Source organism: Vidua macroura, chromosome 4, assembly GCF_024509145.1.
Source record: "Vidua macroura isolate BioBank_ID:100142 chromosome 4, ASM2450914v1, whole genome shotgun sequence".
In the NCBI taxonomy this organism is placed as follows: domain Eukaryota; kingdom Metazoa; phylum Chordata; class Aves; order Passeriformes; family Viduidae; genus Vidua; species Vidua macroura.
Window position 1 is genome coordinate 30864821 of NC_071574.1, and position 25078 is coordinate 30889898.

Below are 25078 nucleotides of genomic sequence, written 5' to 3' on the forward strand. Positions count from 1 at the left end.
CGACTTGATGATGTGCAGAGCAGAGATTCCTTCCGCCCTAACGATCCTGTGTGATCTGCAATTGGACCACCAGATCGGGGGGACTTTGATTCTCTTCCCCGCTACCACGCGCCCCCGCCTTCCTCGCTGCGCTCTCCCCTCCCCCTTCGCGCGGCATCCTGGTTTCTTCCCTTCGCACTTTTCATGCTTTTTTGTTTCTGAAAATCACCGGGAAGCCCCGGGCCCCGGCGCGGTGACATCCCACACGGGCGTAAGGGCGGGCAGGGTGTAGGGCAGCTCGCGGTCCGACCGCACGGCCGAGGTGCACAAAACCGACTCGGCTTTCCCACAACGCCTCCCTCTTGCTTTGCGGGGACTTGGCTCGGGCGCCTCCGGGAGCGGCGGGGCGGCAGCGCTGCTGCCCGGCCATGTGCGCGGCGCTGCGGGGCGGGGCGGGCGCAGCCGCGCTGCGGGCGGGGGCGGTGCCCGGTGCCCGCGGAGCCGCCCCCGCCGCCGCCCGCCCCGCCCCAGCCGCAGCTCGGCGCGGCGCGGCTCGGCATGGCGGGGCTGCGCTTCCCGCAGCACGGCAGCTACTGCCGCGGGGCCGCGGCCATGAACCTCCTGCTCGGCGTCTTCCACGTCCTCCTGCCCTGCTTTCGACCCGGGGAGGCGCAGGGACAAGGTGAGGGCACCGGCGGGGCGAAGCGGGGCGGGGATGCCGGCACTGCCCGCTCCGGGCTCGAGAGCGGAGCCGCCGCCCCCGTCGCCGTCCCTCGGGCGGCTGCCGCGGTGGCAGCCCGGGGACACAAAGGGAGCCGGGACGCGGCTCACCTCTCCCGCCGACTCCGGTTCCCTTCCTCCCGGCCCCGCGGTACCCGCCGGGCCACGCGTCTCTGCCGGCCCGGCCCGGCGCGGGGAGCCCCGGGCCGCCGCCTGCGGGCTCCGGCCGCCCGCCCCCTGCCCATCCGCGCTTTCTCTCTCTCTGCCCCCGCAGCCATCGAGCCCATCCCCGGCGTGGTGGAGCTGTGGCAAGCCGAGGAGGGGGAGCTCCTGCTGCCCGCCCAGGTGAGGGGGCGCGGGGGGTGGGGGCGGCGGAGGGGCCGGGGCCATTGCGGGGTGTGCGGGTGTGTTGGGGCCCGGGGGGCGGGCGCGGGGCCGGGGGGCGGGGGCGGCCTCGCCCGCTGCTGTCACGGCGCAGCCCCAGCCCCGCGGCCCCCCCAGCCTGCGCCAGCGGCGTGGTTGTTCGGCTTCATTTATTTTCTGTTTGGGGGTTTTCCCCCCTCTCCATTTATTTATTTATTTATTTAAACGAATGCATTTGTGGTCGGAACGCAGTAGTCATGAATGTGCATATATTTATATCTCTGTGTCTGTCATGAATATGCATGTATTTATAGCTCAGGCCTGCTCAGGTGAAGCCATTTCCCCCCCCCTCAAATGACACATCATTTATGGTGCCGTTCCTCTCGTTATAGCGGTTTGTTTTTTGTTTGGTTTTTTTTTTTTTTTTTTTTTTTTTTGTTGGGTTTTTTTTTTTTTATTGTTTAGCCGCTTGCTTTGGGCAGTAACAAGATGTGATAAATTCCGTGTTGGCGAGAGGAGCCAATATGGTACAATGCCCGGCGGGGCCGGTGAGCAACGAGGGGCGCTGGAAGTGGGGTCTGGAGTTTATGGCATTTGAGGCAGTCATTTAACTCGCACTGACGGACTCTGCCATATGTTGAGCTCGGCCTTCTAGACTTCGAGGCACCAGGCTCATAAACGGGAAGAAGCAGTCCTTAGGGGCATCATCTTATATGAGGGGCAAAAGCGGGTAATTTATTTGTCTTAAGCCCATATATCATTCTCTGTTTAGTGCTCAGCCACTGACACCCATTAATGTAAGGAAAAATAGCAGAAGTGCTGTTTCTTAGCTAGCTAACAATTGATGCTGCTTCCCAGGACCAGCATTTTGTACTGTGGTGTTATGAAAGTGTTGTCTATTGTATGTCCAAATAATTTTATAAGATACATTTGTTGTGCTATTGAGATTTTGCCTGTTGCAGGTGTGGTAGTAGCTAAGGGAGGTGTAGAGTTGCTGTGCAGAGATGCTTGAGGAGCTCAGCCTTTTGCATCTGCATTCTTTACAGTGAAGATATTAAGATGCATTAGATGTAGAACTGTGTAATGTAGTCATTTATAGTTGCTTCTCATAGCGAAGCTGCAATGGAGTGATGATGACGTGATGTTTACTTCCTGAGGAGATTAGGTCCTCTTGGAAAACACTTTGTTCTTGAGCATCCTCATAAAAATATGCTTTAGCTTGGCTAAAGAAAAACCAGGCATGAATGACCCATGAATTTGGCATAGTTGAGCATATGGTCTTGCTCAGTCCTTGCAGCAGTGAAAACAAAGCTGAGGCTGCTGTTCCTCCATCATTTCTGTAGAGGCTACGTTAGGTATGCAGGAAAGAAAGAAGTCTTCTGGCTTCAGTTGTGACAGAGGGAGAAGTAAATCACAATAGGCTCGCTGATTTAAGAGGTTAAAAGTCGGATGAGCTCGTCTCTGAGTACTAGTGGTGCACTGGTTTGCATGGGTTTTCCCCTCTGAGCTTGAGGACTGCAGCAGCATCTGATGCTTGAGTGACTACTCAAGCTGAACAGAAGGATTGGGTTCCTCAAATAGGTTTTAAGACCAAAATTTGGTCACAGGCCTGACCCTGATGCTTGCTCTTTTGTTTCCATGTGAACTTGGGCTTTACCTAGCCCTTGTTGGGCTTTGGCGCTGTGGCCACATTTGAAACCACCTTTTCCATTTGTTATGGTGAAGAGGAAAAGAGGCTTCCCTGAGTCCCTGCAGATATGGTGAGGGGCCCTCTCAGCACCTCTTTTATAGAGTGGTAGCACTGGTGTGCAGTGGCTGGTCATGGCTTTTCCCTAGATGCCCAAAGAATCGAGGATTGCCAATCCAGCTGTGATCCTCTGTGGTGTTTGTGAGGTCCTAAAGACATGTCAGCATCGTTGCCCTCCAGGGTGACTGCTGGGATGGTGAGGGGCATCAGTGGAGAAGCCAGCATCAGTTCCTGAGATCTGGAAATCGCTACATCTGTTAACATCTGACTGCCCTTTGTTAGAGAGATGCTTAAACTTGAAAGAGGTTTATTGCTTGTTGATCACATTTCACTTAAAAAAGTGGTCTGACCTACTGCTCTTACAAGGAGGTTTTCCATGTTCTCTTTCTTGCAAGAATAGACTTTCTGGGTTAAACCCTTGATGAGGGTTGTTGCCCAGTGTTCATGTATCACAGCAGTGGTGATGTGATGGTGAGGGTGTAGTAACAGGAAGAACTTCCTTGCTTTTGAGTGGGTAGTAAATGTTTGGTAGGGAATATCCAAGAGTTGCTGCATTCCCGTGTTTGAAGATGGGTCTTGATGAAGGCTTTGGGAATAGGATTGTTCTGGCCCTTGATTTTGTTTTTCCTGCTTCTTTTTGGAGGGAGTGTGGCACCAATGAGGATTTCACCTGCAGAAGTGAAAAATCCAGGGAAGGAACTATGCATATTTCTCTGCCAAAGCACCTCTCTCCAATTGCTCTCAGCAGGAAAATGGATTAGGTTGCCCTGTCTGCCAGCCCTTTAGCCTGTTTCTGGCAAGTTACCAATGCTGTCTGATGGATGTTTTTCTCTTTCTGTCATGGCTTTACACTATTATCTTATTTTCCATGCATCATCAACCGCCTGTCTGTGACAGAGCAGTTTTGAGCATTCCTTGCTGCCTGCAGAATTTGAGGATGAAAGTTGGGTGGATTGGTAACCCATTCAGCCATCCTGTTGCCTGCACATGCTTTTGTTCCAGGAGCATATAGTGAATAAAGACATCATGTTAAGGGGTGAGGGAGGGGAAACAAAGCATTTTAATACTTGTAGTTGCTTCCTCGGCCTTTCACAGCATTGCTTTGTCTACGTGAACTGCAAGAATTTGCATGCTGGAGTGTAGCCGCCCAGGGCCCCCATGCCTCCACCCCACTTGGTTGTTCTACCTTCTGTTTCCTCTTGCTTCCCTTTCATTGTTTGTGCTTCTTGTGTGCCCCCTCCCAGCTTCCCTCTTATACATATTTGTGCTTTTCCTTTCTTCCCCTCCCCTAGTGCTCGTGGGCTTTTGATTCCAGCTTCCTCTGAAGCCTGCAGAGCTCTTTGGGGATGGCTCACCTACTGCTCTTGCTCCGCAGCCGAGCCCGAAGGGTGCCCGGAGCACTGCAGTCGGTGACGGTGTGCGTGGGCTCGTGCACCGGGGCTGAGGGGGAGCTGGCTGTATCTAGCCTGATGACTGTCTTCCACTGGTCTGCTGCTTCCTCCAGCATTTCAGTGTTTCTTCCTGGATTCCTGTTTTAGCTCTGAGACCAGCTGGTTTTCCCAGTCAGATGCGGTGGCTGTATTCCCTTGTGCCCATTTTTTCTTTCTTGTTGAAGGTGGTGTGAAGTGTGGGGTAACCATGGAGCACCCACTGACCTCGCTCTCCTTTTATAAATGGGATCATCCTTTTATAAATGGGATGGGCAGCTGGATTTTTCTTTGAAAACCAGAGGGATTTTGACATGGAAAATCTTGAGTGTGAGAGACTTGATTAGAGCAGTTGTGGTTTTTATAGACCCCTTATAATTTTGTGGTTTTGCATGTTTGTTTGCAACTTGTTAATACTTACTCAAGTGAAATGCTTGAGAGAAAAGCTCTGTTATGTAAGACTTGACATCCAAGCCATTCACCACTAAAGGCTGAAAAAGCTGCAGATATTGACAGCCAGGTTGTAGCACTTCAGTGCAAAGCTGAAAGGCAGTTAGTTATGTTTTAAACATAACATACACATACAAGTGTAGGAAAGAAACACAAATGACAATTGTTCATGGCCTCCACCACTTAAAAGAGGTATCAGAGAGTCATTGTTGGATGTTTCTGTCTGTCAGAAACCATGTAGGTGGTTGCTGGGAGCATCTGAAGGCAGGGGCAGGCGGGTTGAGTACCTGCAGAACACTTTCCCTTTGGCCCCTTCAGTTCAGAGGGAGGAACTACCTTAAAATGACATAATGAAGGTTAAGTTGTAGTTCTTGTTATCACAACTGAAAATGACAGTAAGTCATCAAAGTCAGTGTGTACCAAACTTTGTTTTGGTCTTAGGGCAGTGCTTGACTGATGTGATGGGTTTTCTACTGTTCCTGTGTGTCACATGCAGGAGATGAGAGAGATGTTTCCTTAGAGGAATGCCTTGTGAATGTTTCAGTTTGGTTGCATATACCAAGGCGATTACAATAACTTCTTGTTTCACTTTACTGTGACACTGTTTCAGGTGCTTGAATTTTAGAGAAAGATAATGCAATGTTTGTTGTATCATGGTTGTTATAGACACTGGACAAATACAGAGCTGCTGCCTGAGTTTTCACTTAAAAGGCTCTGCTCAGGTCTGAAAGATTTTTTTTTTTTTTTTCGCAAGTAGTAGCAGCTTGTCTTCAGTTTCTGTTCTTCAGTGCAGCTCAGGGGCTAGTAAGGTTAATTGTTCTACTGGTTTTGAAAGCTGATGAAGACCTTGATCTTACATATATTCATCAGAGATACGCGGCACTGCAGTGTGTCATTAACGATCCCAGTGGCTGTGCACAAATTAAATGTACGGAGTCACCTACTTCAAGGCAGGGTTTGTCTGAAGATACACAATTTGTGTGAAAGTCTGAGACAGGCTTGGAGTGGGAATTGTGTTCCTTTTTGGGCTTTTAAAAGGCTTCTCCAGACTCCCAGCTGAGCTTCTGGATGGTGCTGATAGGACTTGGGGCTGGATGGCCATGCAGATTATGCAGTAGCTGTCAGCTCAGGCTCTTGAGACTTGTGTGACAGAAGAGGGGTGCTTTCAGGGGCTTTCCAACACAAGATAAGCACCTGCCCCATATTCAGGATAATGTTTGGAGGAAGGGGATTTTTCTCTTCTCATAGGTAGACTGCTGGGAATTCCATTTTAACTTTCAGGAGGTCTTCCCTTCCTTCCCCCTGCAGCCCTGTAGTTTGACAATACTAGTTTTGTTTTTTTTTTTTTTTTTTTTTTTTTGTTTTTTTTTTTTTTTTTTGTAAATCCTCAATGTAAACCTACATGTACATGTAGGCTGGATCACACAGAGGAGTGAAGACAGGAGAAAGTTGGACCTGGGGGTCTGTGTGTAATCAGAGTTGAGGGTGATTTTTAATTTTCTTTTTTCCTTGCACAGTTGAGATCTGCTGTGGCTGCACTGTAGATTGGGAAGTTTGCTTCATTTTTACTTGGTGAAAAGTGAAGAGGAGAAATGGTAAGGTGACTAGTGTTAAGGGTGAGCATAGTGAATGACCCAGGTTTCTGATGCCTGGCAGATGCTAAGCCATTTAAAGCAGGAACTAAGCCATTTAAAATGAGGATAGCTTGCTGTCTGGCTGTGGCAGAGGAGCTGTTTCTGGAGAAGGTGGATAAAGAGTCCTCTAGTTCTGTTTGGTATTGTACTGAGGTCCTAGGAGTGCAGAAGGAGCTTGGAGAAGCTAGAAAACATGATGGGTTTGTATCATGCCATCCTGGTGAAGTCTAACAGCAAGGCTTTGCAAGGTCTCTAGAGGAGATGGCTGGGTGTTCATGGGGGCCAGATGTTGGGACCTCTAGGTAGATGTGAGCTGAAGAGCTTTGTTGTGTACTGCAGATCCTGGACAATTAGAATGGTGTCTCCAACCTCTGGGCAGGCGTACAGAAAGATTGTCAAGTCCTCAAATTAACTTGTACTTCCCTGTCAGTCTTGTTCCAGATTTGGTTATGTTATGGTGGAGGCTGTGCTGCTTCTCTTGTGTGAGCTGCTTGTGACAAAAGATGGAAGTTCAGATGTGTCTGGTAGCTTTTGGCAAGATCTGTATTAGTATTAATAAGTATTAGTATTAATAAGTATTAGTAATAATAAGACCTTATTAATAAGGTCATTATTTTAGACACAATAATTATTAGCATTAATGTTAGCATTAAGCATATTTGCTGCCATAGTGTGGTTGTCGTTTTTCCTCACTTCATGAAGCTCAGATCTTCAGAAATCCTGTTGTCTGTCCCATTCACTAGGCAGGTAGGGCTACCTGATCTGCTTAAGCATCTGAAGCCTGTACAAAGATGTTTCATGTTTATAGTTTTGTTTTTTTTTTTTTTTTTTTTCCAGTATGTAGTGAAAATAGGTAAAGTCAAAGCTGGGGCTTGGGGCTTGTTCCATGATATGCTTATGTGGGAAACATGTAGGAGGGGTGGTGGAAAGTACAGTCTTTTAATTTTAAAATATTTTTTCCCCCTACCTTTTCATTGCTAAGGTCTCTAGTTCATGTCTTGCAGAGCCATCACCTGCAGAAGCTGGGAAAACTCACCAGCTGTTCCTGGCAGGATGACTGTGACCTCCTCCTGAAAAATGTTAATTGCCCTAAAGTTGTCCCTGGTTTCATCAGCAGGGGTTGAGTGGCTGTAACACACTTCATTTTGAGTTGTACCTAAAGCTTTCCTGGAGATCTTGGCCATTTCAGAGTAGCTACCTCCTTGTTTTAAATGGATTTCCTGCAGGGAGCTCATTGAACCAACACTTGAATTCATTTTTGTAGACAGCTCAAAGTGGTTTGTGGTGAACTGCAAGCTGACACAATTCAGCTGCATGTCTTGAAAATTACCTGAGTGTAGCAACTGAGCTAAGATGATGTGTTCAGAGGTTCTGCTCTCTCTGCTTTCTGTACATGCTGCTAAATCAGTGATAAGATACGGGTTTGGGACCTCACCATGCCAGTTGGAATGTGATACTTTGCCTTTGGCATTGACCAGTGATCTGCATTTCAAGGCATTCTGCATCCTATTTCCTCAGGTACAGGCTATTGAAATTTACTGAGGAGGCAGAAAATTTGAAAGTGGAGGAAATAGTCTTCCTGTAGTTTGAGGGCATTTGATGGCTTTAGATTGGAATTCTGTGTGTGAGAGGGTTTTGTATAGATACACTTGCATAAATGGAAAATGAGTCGGTTCATTCAGCATTTGGGAAGAAGCAGCAGAGTAGCCAGCTTAAGTCACCATTTATCTTCTGCAAGATGAGCTGAAACCTCAAATGGGATGTCCATCAACCACCTTACTTGACTCGTAAAGGAGTTGTAGGAATTTTAGATTTCTGAATTTGTTTTGTGAACAAGTCACATAAGAATCCATCTGTGATGGAGTTAAAGTGGTATGTATGTCCAGTGTAGCATGTTGCTGTTCTGAGGTTCTTACACAGTATTTTCTCTGTTTGTCAGGCTGATTCGGAGGAGGATGTGGAAGAGCATCCACAAGAGCAAAGGTAAGCGAAACTCAAATGGAAGCAAGAGTGTTGAGGTTCATTTTGGTTTTTGCTTTAGGAAATACCAAAGTGTAATTGGGCAGACTATTAAAAATTACTTTTTTTTCCTGCATGTTAAATAGTTTTTTATTACTTGTGGCTTACAATTTTCTCAACTTAATGTTAATATTGATTTATTATCAAAACCAAAAAACCTGTGCTCAGCCTATGCAAGTACAAAATACCTTCTTGCATCTCTTTCTCCTAATCCTGTCTCTAAGATGAATTTACTTCTCATTGCTTTCACATAAAAAATTAAATGTTTCTTAATTGTTTTGTTGTATGTTTTGTAATTATTTTTTTTAAGGCAGGGGACAGTTTTCCATTACAAAATTTGTAAATATAAGTAGTTTTGGAGTGTTAATTTGCACCAAAGCAAGGAAAGAGGTGAGGGAGATTTAAAGCCAAAGTTTTATTAATGTGTTGCTATGGAACAATAAATATTCTGCCCTTATGTCTTGAAATCAGATAAATAATGAAGCTCTTCAAAACTATAGCCACAACTCTGTGGTTTCTGTTAATATCAGGGCTTCTGTTTTGAAGGGTTGGGTAAATAGCATAGCAGATTATTTTTTAAATACGCATTTTGTTTCCTCTGAGTGTCCAGGTTAAAATGCTTGGATATGTACCAGTGAAACACTTCCTTCCTTTGGTATGTGTTAATGTGGTTACAGCTTTCAGTGCCATGCCAGCCAGAAAGATCACAAGACTTAAAATAAACATGTGGAACAGCACCGTTTTCTGATGGCAGCAGTTAGCCACAAATCCTTTTCTCATTTATCTCCAGTCTTTGCCCTTAGCTTAGGTTTGAGAGCAAACAGATCTGATAAAACACAAGCCTTGGGAGCTGGCAGGAGGAGTAAGCCTGGGGGGCAGGAATGGGATGTGTATGATGGGTCTGTCCTGCACTGCAACGCTTCTTCACATGGCTTTTCCCCTTGCTGCACCATTGGGAGCCTTCTCATCTGAACCCAGCATCACATTAAGGCTCCTGTGCCTCATCTCCGTGGGAATTACAAAGGTGGTTTGGAAACAGGATGTGAGAATTACTGTGGCTGCTGACAGCTGGTACTGATTACTTGTGCTTGCCTAAGTGCCCCAATTCCTACCTGTAGAGGGGATTTTTTTTTTTCTGCCTCCTCTTATGAAAAGAAGGGTAAACTACTGAAAGCTGCATTTCCCTGCACAAATACAGAAGTTTCTGATTTTTTCATCTGGGAGCTATTATGTTTTGGATGCAGAATTTTTACTGCGTAACTTTATTACCTGCATGCTTTCTTTATTGAGAGGTAGTCAGAAGGCAGTAGTCTTAGTCTAATGCTGTGCTTAAGATTGTTTCTGTTTGTTTTCTTAGTAGTCAGAGAGATGTAATTTAGGTAGAAAAAAATTCTCTACTTGCCTTTTTTTCTCTGGAGGTGGACAGAGTAATTGGCTACTATGGCAATAATAAAAATATTATTGAAAATAATTAGTTCTTGAGACTTGGAGAGGAAAAAGCGATTTGACTGGAGGTTTTTTTAGGTCATTCAGGTGCTTACATTTTTTTCTAGTAATTATTCATTTTCAGAAATGAATTTGTTTTTTGGGAGTAAAGTTTGTAGAGGTTCACTTGCATGGTGGAAACATCCTTCTACTGAAATGCTTCAGGAAACTTCCCTGAGCAGATCCTAGCTTGTGTGCATCTTCTAAACTATTTTGGTTTGCTGCTGTATGTAAACACATACATAGACCTGTGTGTGCTCTATATATTGAAGGAATGTTATAGTGTAGATTTCATGAAGAAGAGCCAGCAAAGGTACACTGGAAAGATTAGAATTTATTAGTTTATTTCCGGATTAATTTTCATTCCCTTGGCTTACATTACTATATGGTGAAATCATGGGGATTTCCTTTTCCTGTAGCAGCAAAACCTGAAGCTTGCAGCATCTTAATCTCATTGTCTGACTGCATGCCCTGGGGAAATCAGCTGAAGCTACTGTAATTTGATGTGAAGCCCCAAGAAGCAAAGCACCTTAATGTAGGGAATAAGCAGAAGTTAAAGGAGATAGAGAAATCAGAAATTGACCCAGAGATGAGGGAAATACAGGGAGTTCATCATCTTGGGGCATAAAAGAGAAAGTCTCTTTCCAAAACATTGTTTTATTCAGTTTTTAATTCTAGGTTAGTGGGTTCCCTGGGAACTTGCTAACCTACTTTGAAAAAACCAAACACAACAAAAGCAGTATTAACAGTCTTTTAACGGATTTCCTGTGCATGTGCATCATAAGATCTTCCTTTTGGGGTGGTCTTCTTGGTTTGCTGCTCTTGTGGCAAGTGCACAAGGGAGATGGATGTGGTCTTATAGTTTCTGCCTTAGGTGTAGCTTTAACAAATAGAGAAATTTGCATGGAGGTAAAAGACATTGTCAAAACAGTAATTTTTGTGAAGAGCTATTTCAGAGGTGAATGAGAAATGGTTGATTAGGTCCATAGGTTTGCAGCTGCTCTGAGTGAGGAGAAGATCATTATCAACTCCTTAATTTCCACCCTACAATTCCAGCTATTCTGATTGCTTGGATGCTTCCACAAGTTGCTTCATGCTGTTTTGTGTCTCTCTGGATCAGATTCTGAAATAAGAAATGCAACACAGTAGACACTTGAGTACTGCTTCAGGCCACAGACTTTGACAGAATTAAAATCATGTGTATTTGGACTAGCCTATTAAGGAGCTTCCAGTTTTCTTAAAAACCTTTTGTTACATTTGAAAGCCAGGAGTAAAAAGATGCCTTTCATAACAGTCAATGACAGGTGTTGACAAGAAAATACTTTGTTATTGTGTTTGGAGGGTTTGGTGTTTTTTTTTTTTTTTTTTGGTTTTTTTTTTTTTTTTTTTTTTTTTTTTTTTTTTTGGTTTTTTTTTTTTTTTTTGTACTCCCACCCCTTCATCCTGGTGATTTTGGTTGCCACAACTAGCAGTAACAAAATTTGAAGGTTTAGGTGCTTGCTGAAGCAGCATAATGAGTCAGCACCCAAGGGAATGGCCTGAAGTTGTGACAGGAGGTTTAGGTTGGATATTAGAAAAAAGGTTTTTCACCTTTTCTTGCTGGGCACTGAAGCAGGCTCCCCAGGGAAGTGGTCAGAGCTCCAAGCCTGACAGAGTTCAAGAAGTTTGGACAATGCCCTCAGGCACAGGGTGTGACTCTTGGGGATGGTTCTGTGCAAGGCCATGAGTTGGACTTGATGATCTTTGTGGATCCCTTCCAACTCAGGATGTTCTGTGAAATGCAGAAGTCTGGCACAAATAAAGAGACAGTACTGTCATATGATGTGCACAAATGATGCTATCAAGATGTTTAGCTTTCTACTTCAAGGAGGTAGACTTGGATTACAAAAAAAATTTCTAATTTCATGTGTATGACCTTGTTAGTACTTGGGTTTTGAGGACTTCTGGAGAAGGGTCTTTGAGGATGCAGTTTTGCAGCTGGCACATTAAGGAACATTTGCACCAGAATAAACTGCTCTACTCAGGATGTGAAGCATGCATCCTTAACATGTGATGCACAATGATTGTCCATGAGAAGGGAAATCCATAAAATACTAGAAGTATGGAATGAAATTAGCCTGGAAGAAGACATTTTCCAGCCTTTTCCTATGGCAGGGCATATTTTGCTTAGAGTACATAGGTATCAACTGCCAGGAAAATTCGGAGAGTGATTCATTTCTATTGAACCTTTGCCTTTGATCTCTGGAGAGCCATTTGACCTTGTGGGCTGGAGCTGCTTGGGGCAGGAGGTGGTATCAGCTCCCAGTGGGCTCCTGCTAGGGTGTCAGTGCAGCCTGGGAGTGACAGCTGATGCCCAGCACTTTGACCTCTCCTGATTGCTCGGTGGAATTACTCCTAATCCTGTTGTTTTTGCTGTGTCTGTGAAATAGTGCTCCAGATGTGGAGGAGAAATTGAAGGTAGAGGTAGCAAGGGAGTAGCTTACTAGCTGCCTGAGAGAGAGCAAAGCAGTCGAGGTGCACAGACTGCAGAATTGCTAGAGGGTTTAGGGAATACTTTAGAGATGGAATTACAACGTTTGCTTCAGGAAGAATCCAGAGTGGCAGTGGGAGAATGAGCCTCCTGCGTGTTGTGAGACTGTACATTGCAATTCCTCCCTGGCCACAGCTTTGTCTCTAGTGAAGAGGCACAAATGAGCTCTGGCGCTGTGGATGGAGTATTAAGACGCTTCAGAGGTGACTTATCCTTCCAAAAAGCCTGTGGTCTTAGTGCCATAATTTTTGACAGTCCCAATTAGAAAGTAGTGGCATGGGATTAGTGGTATGCCTGTGTATCAGATAACTAGCTTGGGTGGTGGCTATGGCAGGAAAAGAAAGATTGAAAAACAGATTAGGATCAACAAGATTTTCTTTTTCCTTCTTCTTTTTTTACTGAAATGAATAAAAATTGATCTTGTGCCAGCTGAAATGTCTGAATATTAAAAAAAAGTTTGTTGTATTTATTTTTTAAATATCTTTTATTAAAATCAAAGTGCAAATCCATTGAGAAAGTGTTTCAAAATGAAAAGCTAAAAAGTAGCTCTGAGAGTGTCAGTGAGTGCTTAAGCTGTCTGAAAGGAACCGCCTTAATATTTTCAGCCTACACTCGTATGGAGTTCCACTGATCATTTAGATTGTCATTATACTTACCCCAAACGTAAATCTTAACTACATGGAGACTATTCCCAGAATATATGCTTGGTCTTAGCTTGTAATAGTGAAAGCTACTTTTATTAAGGTTTTAGTGTTTTTAAAATTTTTGTTTTACAAAACAAACAACAATCCATGTGTGTATTAAAAAAGAAAATAAAAAGCTGGGTTTCTTGGGAAAAAGCTTTTTAGTCCCATTACTGTACTTGCATAAGGTACATTGCATAAGGTAGCAATTTCTGCAGTATGCACAGAATATGTTTTTAGTGGTTAGCACTAAAACCTTCTTCAATATTGGCTAACTTGTTTTTAATTGATAAATCATGGCTGTTGTGCCCCACTTCCACTTTTTCTAGATCATCAAGGGACTACTAATTTTAAGTTTAATTAGATGCCTAAAGAAATTAATTTTTTTTTTACATAATCCTTAGAAGTAAAGGAGGAGAATTGAGATGGACACACCCACCTATAACACTTGGGTGAAAATCCCTAAGGAAACACCTGTAGGGAACACAGGATATTGTGAAACTGGACTAAAAGCAGTTTACTGAAAAGAATTGCAAGACAACAATGAAATTGGAGGTTCTCTAGTATATGAAGAAACAGATAGTTCCTTCCAAAATAATCAATGTTACTCTTCCTCTCCTTCCTTATACCTCTGCCAGGCACAGCTAGGGTGGCAGGCTGAACTCCTGCTGCTTTAATTGTTTATCTCTGTTTTATGTGGCAGTTGATTCACTGATGAACTTTGCCTTGCTGAACTTTGTATTAGATGCTGTTAGGAACAGCTCTTCCCCTGTGTGCATTGCTTCTTCCAAAATACTGGTCCTTTTACAAAATTATGTTGCTTGCCTGATGATACAGGAGGTAAATAATGTGTTTTGTTTTTTTCCCTGGGATATTGCATGGCAGTGCTGTGTGCTAACAATTGTTTCAGCTGTTGTTTGTTTCTTTATTTGTAAATTGTTTTTAGACATTTCATAAATGAGAGAAGTTGCCTAGCCCAGCTGTACAGTGTTTCATACCAAACTGAGGAGGTGACTCTGTGGCTTTCTGTGATCATGAGATAATGGTAAATGACAGTCTTGCACTTGTTTGCAAAGAGATGTCTAACTTCTGTCCCCAGTGTAGGTCCTGCTTGACCTTGATGGCAATACTTTAAAGGTGATATGTGGCCACATGTAATTACTCTTACACTTGCTGTTGCAGTCTCACTCATCACCAAAATCTTGTCTGTTTACATTGAACAAACTCTGCTGGAATGTCATCTATATTTCTCTCACTTTTCTGTACTCTCTTGGGCTGGAGGATGTTCGTGGCTGGACCAGAGACTCTTTGATCTGTGTCAGCTCATATGCTACCTAAAATGGACTTTCTCATCTGTGGGTGATAACTTGACTTTGAGAAATGAAGGCAATCTTGGTATGGTAGTTGCCAGTTGGCCCTTCTGCATTCATATGGCTCATGGTGCCTTGAAAAGCCATCCAGGCTTCTATGGAAACACCAGTTTCTGTATTGGTAAAAATAGCAGGCTGGGGCTGTGAGGTCATTGTTTGCACAGGAATTAATGTGTATGGAGAAGTTATGTTTGTGGATGTGTGCTGCTGGAGGAAACTTTCTCACGTGTAATGATCTGTTCTAAAAGGACAAATAAACTATGCTTTACATTTTGGTGCCCTATATAGTTATTTCTTTGTCTTCCTCTTAATAATGTCTTCACTTTCTGTTCTCTGTATCTTCTGCAGATCTCTTGCATACTGTCTTATGGCATCTCTACTTTTATTTTCGCTTCTGTCTGGGTCATGCCTGAAATGGTTGTAGTTTCTGTACTGCCAGAGGAAGAGGATGTCTTGCACTCTGTTGCCTGGTGCTGTCCCCTGCCTTGTGCAACCCTACAAGTTCTCTGGATTAGAAGAACTTGTTTTATTGCCAGGTTAACATTTACTTGTGATCATTCTCTGGTTGGTTTCCCTGTTGTGCTCTGGCAGCATCAGCTGAAAACGTGCATGGAAGTTCTCCCTCAGCGTCTATAGGCTGTTGTGTGGCACGGGTGCCCTGTGTCACCTGCAGGATGTCATCTCTGTTCTGCTTGTCTCACGTTGCGGTGGGGCACAGGGGGCCCCAACTGTGCTGGTGTGGCACTGGTCCATATCTTGTGGCATCTTTTTGCTCTTTCCTCCTCTTCAGACCTGCCTCTTGCTGCCCCTGCCTTTTGGGCTGCTGTGGGAGTGGGTGTGGTGGTACCTGTGCCAGGGCTGACCCTGCTCCCTTACCTGCAGTGCAGGAGGAGCTGGGGAGGAGCCCAGCTAGATCTGCTGTTCTGTTCACTGTTGGTGAGATAGATGAGCTGGCCAGTCCTCAGAAGTGTAGGGCTGAGATGGACAGCCTCTTGTGTGTTAGCAGTAATGCCATTGAGTCAGTGGCTGTGGGGTAAGAGTGGGATAAAGCATTTGCACTGGGATGACGGATAGCCTGGGGGACAGCTCCTGGGTTTTGGGTGGATGGTGTGGCGAATCACACAGTGCATGTTTTTTTTGGTTGGTTTTTTTGGTTGGTTTTTTTGGTTGGGTTGTTTTTTTTTTTTTTTTTTTTGGTTGTTGTGTGTGGGTGTTGTTTTTTTTTTTGTTTTTTTTTTTTTTTCCCACTTGGTAAGCTCCCCATAGCCTGTGCTTTGGGACAGAGCCCACCCAGAATGCATGCCCTTTAGAATTAGGACAAACCTGGTCTGAGCAGGTGGGACAAGGGCATATGGTGTCTTATTTCCCATTGTGTTTGGTTCAGTAGTGGTTGCAGATCTCGTGGTGCAGCCTGTTGGTGTAGTCATTCAGCAAACACATGGGGAAGGTGAGCTTTTAATGCCAGGCCAGTCGCATGCTGCAAGAGCTCTGCAAGTCTGCTTGGGAACATGGCATTTGTCTTGTTAAACTTAACCTGCCTTGTTTTGAAAAATGGGATGTTGGGACACATTTTGTGTGTTTAGAGAAAAGAGAAAGAAAAGCAAAAGTAAACAGCTGCTATGGCATGTTTGTTCATGTTTATTTGTAAACTTTGTGTCCCTGTAGCCTGTACTTGCTGCTTCTGTAACATAAGTGGTTTAGAAGAGGAACTTTCTTCTTATGCTTCTACTTTTACATTGTAATACATTGGTAATGGATTTCTGATGTCTGTTAATCTCAGGCTAATCCTTCTGATTTGTGGGCAGTGGGCCACAAAGGATTTAGCGTTTGCTATGTGCGTTTATTATTAATAAATTATTTTCACCTCCATAATAGCTGTTTCTTAGTTGCTTATTAGAGGACTTAATTTGCAGTAATTTTACAATTTTGCAGTTAAACAATAAACATCTGGAATTGTAGACCAGTGTCAGCAGTCTGAAAATTGACACAGTGTAAGAATTTAGCTTCACAATTTTTCCACTTTTGCAGATGGGCATATTGTGACAGAAGAAAGCCTAAACAACAGTTTAAACAACAGTTGTAGGAACTTGTGTGGAATCTGCTTCTGAATGACTAACCCCAGTACGCTCATTTGATTATTATAAGCAGAGCATGAAGAGTCCTGAAATCTATCTAATGTAGATACTCAAGGGTGACACAAACCTAGCTTTTAATGACTCACATATTTTTATTTGGTGAAAAAAGGTCCTCTGGGAAAGCTGGCAGTGGCTCTGTCTGCATGACTTGTGGGCAAGTAGGTGAAGGAGCCTTTTCAGTAGTTTAGGTGTTTGCCATAGTATAGTTATAAATAGTTATAACTTCAAACCTGAGTTTTAAGAAACATCTTAGTAACGTTGTCTTAAACATCATTCTTTATGCACTTTCTTCAGTATGTGCTTTGGGTAGAGACTTTTTCTTTTTGGTGGTTATTGCAAAATGACCAACTCCCTTCTTCATCAGGACAGAAAAGCCCCATCCACTTCAGGGTGGGGAACAGTATATATCAAATATTATACTTGCATGTGACGATGTGTTAACTCTTTAGCAGAGTTCTGAGTACTCACCGCAAATATTTGCTTTGTATTTATAGAAGAACTTGCTTTCATCAAATAAACTAGTCACCTGGGAGAAACTTGTGATCATTATGAATAATTTAGGTGTCTGCTTGTTGTCTCAGGGGTCCACCATTCTATGTTATGTCCAGGCTGCCAACTGAGATAAGGAAGATAGAGGGCAAAGCTGGTGGTGTTAATTGTCACCTTATCTTCTTCTCCACCTCCTGGCCCCAAAGTGGTGTACAAATAAAGCTGAGGTTTTCTTTTCTTTTTTTTTTTTTTTTTTTTTTTTTTTTTTTTTTTTTTGTGTGTGTGTGCTGTCTTAGTAACTTTTAGAAATAGCAATGGAAATACAATTAGACAAGGATAACTCAGGATATTCTGTGTGTGTACAAAACAGACCTTTCTGTAGAACAATTGGACTTTATATAAACACAGGAATTTTTCACACACAATGAAGAAGATTTTTTTGCTCAGAATTATGAGGAAAAGAAGGAAAAATAATTTCTTAGAGGAAGATGTGAAGTAGGCCTCTGTTCTTATTTTTACTGAAGTTCTCATCTTCCATGTGTGCTTCAAGATACTCTTGCAGAGCTCTAGCTACTTGTTTACCATCTGACCCACCTGCATACTGCAACTCTGCAGATGGCAAAATCAAGAGATTTGAAGTGCAAAATAATGCTTTTAGTTACTGCCTGATAAAAACCAACTTCAGCTTTAAAACTTTGTGAAGACACATGAAGAAGCTGTAAAGACTTGGAAATAAAAAAGAGAAAATTAAGATGGTGTATCCTGTTCAGTGCTGTCAAAAGCATGGGCTGTGTTGACTCTGATTCCTGGTTTTGTTGTGTTTCCGAGTTGGATTTTTTGAGAATGAAAAAGTTCTGTTTAAATGTTTGTTTGCAACAGGATGTTCCGTGAGGAAATATGAGAAATGCAGAAAACAACTCAGTATTTATTAAGCCTAAAACTGTTTTTTTTGGCCAATGTGATGTGCCAAAAGCAGTAACATAGTTACACTTGCATAATGAAAGAACTCGCTTCCTTTGTAATACTAAGATTTGAAACTGGTCTGGTCTTTGGAGACACTTGCACATCAATAGCATGATAATTTGACACACATGAAAATCCTTGGGAAGACTTTCAGAAGCCTGAATTTTAAAAATATATGTGTATGTGTGTATATGAAAAAACAGTGACCTTAAGCCCAAATTGTTCTAACATAGATTTTTGCTAACTTTTTTGCATGTATAAAACATTATACATTATTGCTCTTGAATTTTTAAAATTGCTATTCATTATTTTAATGTTTCTCTCTGGATCCTCTTTATTTTCTTTGAGACAGTGAAGCGTAATTCTGTTGTTACATTCATATGCATCTTTCAAAACAAAAAGTTAACTTTGAATTAAATAGGCAGTCTCAGCTTTACAAAGTAGATAGAGATAAGTGATGACTATCTGCCTTGTTGGTAGCACATTTACATTTATCTCCTGAGCAGAATTTCCCAGCTTTTTAAAAACATGTGAACACTCATATCTGATCTAGTAGAAAGTTAATAATCTCTCTTTTTTTACTGTTCTTTGTTGTACTCTGAGACCGCTGAATTTTGCCATGTTCTTACCGTTTCCCCTCCTGAATTAAGGAGGGCTTGATTGAAAAGCTTTTGCGGGTCCCAGGAGAGGATCCAAAAGGGAATTATTATAGATACTCAGATTTCTAGGAGTTCTAGAGACTGGCTTTGAGTCACTGTGAGTGCTCCTGTTGACTCCTGCACACTTCTTTCAGAGCTGACAGTGGTTGTCAAGCAGTGAATCCAAATGTTAATACTTAACACTTCTTACAGTTTGTTGGTGCACTGAGGTCTGACCTTTCTTGTGAAGCTGCTTCAATTATTTCTGTGATTTCTGGTTATTATCAAAAGCAAATTGAAAAGAAAAGATCATCTGGTATCCTGCTTCCTGCTGGTATTCTTTTTCTGGTGAGTGTTTCCAAAGTGTTCCTCCGTGGGCAGCATGTGGGGTTGGTGACATGAGGCAACTCTTTGCAGTCCTTCAGCTGCAGGTTTCTTATCAGTGAGGACAGGAACAGGTTCAGCAGCCATGCATGAGACAAAATTCGGTTCATACATGTGTATGCACTTTAATGCCACCTCCTGGCATTTGTTGGAGCAATGTGCTGTGCTGCCAATTGGGAATACACTTGGAACAAAGTGGGACTTTGGAGACTTCTTTGACTCTGAGCCAGCAGTCTCAGTACGATGTGCTTAGCACTGGAGAGAGAAAAAAACAGATGCATGCTTGTTTTTTTATTATTATTTGTGAGGAGGATCCTTTGAATGGCTTCCAAGGTCTTGAGGTTCCTGCATGTTGTGATGCCTTTTAACTCCATGGCTGTAGTGCACTTGGACGAGAGGTGCAGTTTACACAAGCAATTGAAATCGCACGTGCACCGGATTTTTTAGGCTCTCGGACTTCCTCGTCACTTGTGTCAGCGCGCCAAAGTGCACCGTGTTCTCAAGGCTTTTCTGGGTGGCAATATGTAAAAGCTGTCAGTTACTCCTCTGTTCCAGGCTGGTTGTTTTATAAACAGGTGTGGTCTGTGGGGACATTTCCCTCGTTCAAAACCCATCATCTTCACTTACACTTTAGTGGTAGCTGTTGTCATTGCACAACACAGCTGAATCCTGAGAGAGTTGTATGATAAAAAGCTAAACTAGTTGAATTCTACTGAATTATCTGACAATACAGTTGTTTAATTTTCTTGGAGGATAAATCACAGTGATTCATTAATAATACAGTTGGTTACATTTGGTAGAAAATAAAAACTGTAATTTTAAAGTTTAAAGTAATTACTTGACTACTGCTTATAGTATGAAGATGTACCTTGCATGAAATGTCACAGTTGTAGGTCCTAGGTGTCCTCCTGAAAGATTTGGTTGCCTTTGCAGTAGTTAATAATGCAGAAATTATTGTGTGAAGTTGTTTGCTCTCTGCTTGAAAAGTAGGGACAATCTAACAAGGATTCTTAAAAGGGTTCAAAATTGAAATATAAAAGGTTTGTCTTTTTACATTAGAACTCTACCAAAGTTATTGACAAGTGACTGTCATCATGCACAGAGCTGGACACTCATGGTTTTGGTGCAGTCTGGGCATCGAGCACCAGATCCTGGCTGAAGTAATGCCATAGCAGGTCAGCTCCTGCACCAGGCAGTAGCCTCAAATGCTGAGCATTTTGGAGTAGTGATGCTGTTACTGTACACGAGTGCTGCCCAGTGTGATGGTTACACTGGTGTCCTGATATTAAATCTCTGGGTGGAGGGGCAGTGGGGTTTTGCTGTGGGATGTGGCAGGAGTAGAGGGGTGGTTTTGTTTCCCCTCATTAAGTTCCCACTGTCTGGCTAGGTGCCTGTCAGTGTTTGGCTTGCAGCAAACTACACTGTGAGGTTGCACTGAGTGCAGTTTGTTCCCCTTTTCATCCCTTCTGGGCTCATCAGTTTGTGTTCTTTGGGGGCAGAGGCTGTGGCTGCACCTTGGGTCTCACTGGACTTTTTGCTGCAGAAAGAAAAGGCACTCTGCAACCACCAGACCTTTCTTTGGGAGTACTGCTTACGGATCACATCTGCTTTGGTGCACAGGGCTCTCCTCTTTAGACTGATGCCTCTTACCAAAGCTCAGAGCAGTGTGTTGGGTAAGACAAAACTCAGCTGAAACAGGATGCCACTATCCATGCATGGTTGCCTGGCTGTGGGGAGAGAGGCTGGGCAGCCAGCAAGTTGCACATGGCACTGGAAACTGCTTGGATGTGATGCTGAACATGTCTGGGCTAGAATTTGGCAGCAGGGGAAGGATGGGGTGTAATTGCTGGAAAGGCAAAGGCAGGGGCAAAGTATGGTAACAAGTGAAAAAACTCTAGAGATTGTGAACAGAACAAAGAAAGGCAAAAAGCCGTGCCCTGATAAAAATACCAAGTGAACAAAGATACTGGTAGGTAGGGAATAAATGAGAGTTTGCTCATTTCAAGTGATTGGCAAAACTGATAAGGGACAACTGCAGATTTCAGTCTTAACAATGAAGAGAAAGATACACAATAACAAAAGGGAAGTGAAATGAAAGAAAGGAGGGAGTGACTGATTCATAATTGCTTGCACCCTGGGTAACCACCACCTCCGTTCACGTCAAATGATTATAAGGTCTGTGCAAAACAGAATCAAGTCTCTTGACTGTGGCTGGCAGATGTGTGCAACAGTCCTGCTGCACACTCACTTGGTGTCAGCTATTATGCAGTCAGCGAGTCAGACCTCACCAGTGACATTCTAGGTCACCTCTTAGATTTTGCCTTTGTAATTACGTAAATTACATTGTCCTATCGATTGCAGTTGTGGGTTAGCATTTTAAAGTTAAGGTGTCTGCACGTCAATAAATGTACAACAGTAAAGACCTGAACACAGCGATGATAAATACACTAACCAGGTATAAGGAAAAATGGTGTAATTCCTGGGGGTTTTTTTGGGCTTTTTTAAAAAATGAAACTGGAAGAACAAGAAGCACTGTGCTGCCCTTGCAAACGAGCAGCCCTGTAATATTGTAGAATAGGTTTTGCAATTCTTTACCGTGTTGTGTATTTAACATGCTTGCTCAGTTTTTGTGCCTGCCTGCTAGTGCTGTGGGCCATGTACATCTCTGGTTTGTGTCTAAATCTTCATTCCTGGCAACTGAAGAAGGGTAGAGAGCTGAAGGGCCTGTACTTGACCGACTCCTTGACCCGTGCTTTACGTGCTTTGTTGCTATTAACTGCTTTTCTTCAATAGCTATTGTCTGATTTCTGTCTTGGTGTGTTCTGTCTTTTATTCGAGGCCTTTGCTGCAAGCCTGCTGCCTGCAGCTCCCGAGGTGCCTGCTGCCTGCTTAGGTATTTCTGTGGCCTGTCGCTGACCCAGTTTCTTCAGCGTTTAAACTGCCCTTTTGAAAAGGGGACATTTCTGGCCTTTGTGAGCATTCTCAGTGTTGCTGGGATAAGGTGGCTGATCCCGCAGATGCGGGTAGTCGCTTTAAAATAAACACACACCCCTGCCCTGGTCCCCATGCTTTCAGTCTTGCTTGGATTTTTTTTTTTTCTCTCCTTGTAAATAAAAACAATTATTCATGCTTTTTGGTCATTGAAGCGATGGGCTGTGTTTTGTTGTTCCTGAAACAATTACTGAAATGTTTGCTGTGCAGGGAGGGCAGGGCAGTGCCCAGCCATATAGAGTGCACGCTTCTAGATTTTAAGATGAGAACTTTTGCCTTTGCTCCAAGCTGAGGAAGCTTGTTTGGGACTTGGAAAACTTCAGGTTTTCCCATGTCATCTGTGACTTTCCTATGCTGCCTGACTTGGAGGTTAAGTCATTCTGGGTATGCGTACTGGTTTGGGGACAATGACGTTTGGTTTGAACACTCAGATCTTCTTCCTTTCCCCTTTACCCACTGAAAGCTTGCAAGGTGTGGAAAGGTAAGAGCAGGTGTCGAAAATGTGACTTTGTGGTAACTGCAAATCCATGTTGCCTACTGCTGGCCGTGGTTTGGGGCAGCACCTTAAGTTTCTTTATTTCCTCTGTGTTTTTGCCATATTCATGCCAAAAGCCACAGCTTCCATTTTGACATGATTGAAGATCTGCCTTACAAAGCCATTTAGCTCCTTTTTTAGTGTAAATTATTGCCATGGAGTGACAGAAGAAGCCTCTTCAGAGGCTGGACACACTTTGCTGATCTTTGTCTTGCTCTTGTATGTCCATCCATGTATCCAAATGCTCCCATAAGAAGGGGCAAAGTGCTGTGTGTGAGTCCTGCTCCTCAGTCTACCTCAGCTGCCCCTCTGCCTATGAGAAGCCCCTCTGGCTTCAGTGGGACCTTTGTGTGGGTTCCCATGCAGGACCATGGCACTAATTTGCTTATCTTGAAGAGCAAGAAGCGTCAAGAGATGTATGGTCAAGACCAGTTAAATATACCTTTGGGCTGCAGAGGGATCTTTATCGTGTCTGGAGGAGCTTTTCCTCTCGTGGGCAGCTTGAGAAACCCCATACTTCTTCTGCATTCAGAAGAAAGTGCATCCTTTATTGCACTGGAAGCAGATGGCTGCTTAGAGGCTTGTCAAGAAATTAAAAATAGCTTTAGTGATGCTTTGTCTTTGGTTTCACAGGTGAACATTTCCGGTTGGTGAACTCTGATTAGCTTCCTAGCTTTGAAATAAAGGAGGAAATGCAAGAGTCTAGGGGAGGTAGATTTTTGATACTGTACTTGATTGCAAGTACTTTTTTTAGCGGATATAAAATAATCAAAAGCTGACTTCCTGCTGTTTTTTTCTCATAATTTTCCTCCTTTTCCTTTCCTCACAGCTATCCTGCTGAAGGAAGCAAATGTTAACTTGTGGACTTTAGGTGCCCCTTGCTGGAATTCAGAGCCATAACATACCTGAGGTTTCTTTGGTGGTAGACATTTTGTTAATAAACCTGTGAAGCAGGCTGTGTTTCATACAGTTCTGCATTGTATAATAGCAGAAGGCTGCAGCATTTTGTACATCTGAAGAAATTGGCTGAGAGCGTGTGCTGTGCACTGGCTTCAACAGATCCCAGATGTTTTGTAAGGACCCGGTGGTTTATGCGATAAGTGTTGCAACTACTAATCCTGGTAATGCCATTTTTTTTTTTGTTGTTGTTTCTTTGCCTGTTTGAATTTTCTGGTATAATTTTTTTCATATCTGAGTGTTTCCTTTAACAACGTAATCCAGTGAACCATAAATACACAATAGTACTTAGGAGTAGGTCACAAACAGACCATGAGCATGCTTGTTTTTATTAATAGCTCTAAGTCATGGTGTTTTTCCATTTTGCACACCACAACCCAGAGTGATGAGTGACACAAGACAGGAGAGATCAGCAACCTGCACTTTTCAAAAGGGGCAGCCAGGGAAATTTTGCAGGCTGTTTGCAGTGGTGTCCTGTCACCGTGGGGGTTTACTGGCTTTAGGTGGAAAAGTAGAAATGATCTGATGCTGTGGAGGATTCCCCTTTGTTTTTCTGACTGCAGGAGGGCATGTACTTGGAAGTATAATCAGAGTTTTGTATGGGAAGCTAGAAGAGAAAAGCTCTTTATTTGAGAGTAGGTTTATATGACTCTGCTATTGAAGCATAGAGATGATGATGAAAATGCACAGTGCTGTCAGTTAATAAATGCCAGTTAATAGAAATAGTCTGCAATTTTTTAAAATTGCTGTTTTTAAGAAGTTCTTCATAAGGTTCTGTATTTTGTATCCTGCCTAAAAAAAATGCCACACATCACATATGGCGTAGATTCAATGAATTAGTGCACCAGAACAGAAAGCTTCATCAAAGGATGCCGAAACATTTGGAGGGGGTCTAAAGAAGATGTAATACATCCCAACTGGGAGGGGTGGAAAACAAGAACAAGAGAGTGATGCTCCTGTGAGATAGTGGTGGTGGTTTGGGGTTGAAGCTACTTTTTCACTGTTGGTATTTGGCTAGTGACTTTAACTTTTCATCCTGAACATTGGTAATGGCTCCTGGGTTGTGGGGGAGCAGCTTAGTTTCCCTCCTGTGCATAGGATGTCTGTGTGACCACAGCTTCCCCCTGCAGCACCATGCTTACAGTACCTTTAAGAAAAGTGTAGCCTTGCTTCTTCTCCATATATTTTTATTTGCATCACATTTTCATTCATACAGTACAGCTTGTGAAAATGCTTTCCATTACATGAAAAACTATGTATTTTTTAGGAAACTTACGTAGTATAAATTTGAGGTAACAAATTTGAAGCATTTGGAGATGCTTCAGAAAGTCTTGTATGAAGTTTCATCTGCTAGAGGAGATAATTAAGTTTTTAATAAATTTGGTAATCAATAGTGGCAATAACGTCTGTCCTTATAAAACTGATACATAGCCCTGAGAAAGCTGGTCTTGGTCTATTACTCAAGCAAGTGTTTGGTAAAAGGATTTTGCAAGTGGTGCATGGTTTTAAGGTTTTGTGGGACTTCCCCAGCATGTTATCAGTTTCTAAAATAAATTACTGCCAATGCAGTGAAACTGTA

At 43.0% G+C, this 25078-nt stretch overlaps 1 protein-coding gene across 6 annotated transcripts in view; it reads left to right on the forward strand.

Moving 5' to 3' along the window:
* Positions 1 to 532: 532 nt before the first annotated feature.
* TMEM131L (transmembrane 131 like) overlaps positions 533 to 25078 on the forward strand; it is a 79470-nt gene continuing 54924 nt past the window's right edge. For 5 of the 6 annotated variants that reach the window (XM_053975132.1, XM_053975133.1, XM_053975135.1 and 2 more), the window contains exons 1-3: positions 533 to 661; positions 974 to 1044; positions 8260 to 8303. In XM_053975132.1, coding sequence (XP_053831107.1) covers positions 538 to 661; positions 974 to 1044; positions 8260 to 8303 — 239 coding nt within the window. In that variant the 5' untranslated portion in view covers positions 533 to 537. Of the gene's footprint in view, positions 662 to 973; positions 1045 to 6259; positions 6282 to 8259; positions 8304 to 25078 lie in introns of those variants that run through there. The other variant, XM_053975136.1, reaches the window with a different exon arrangement.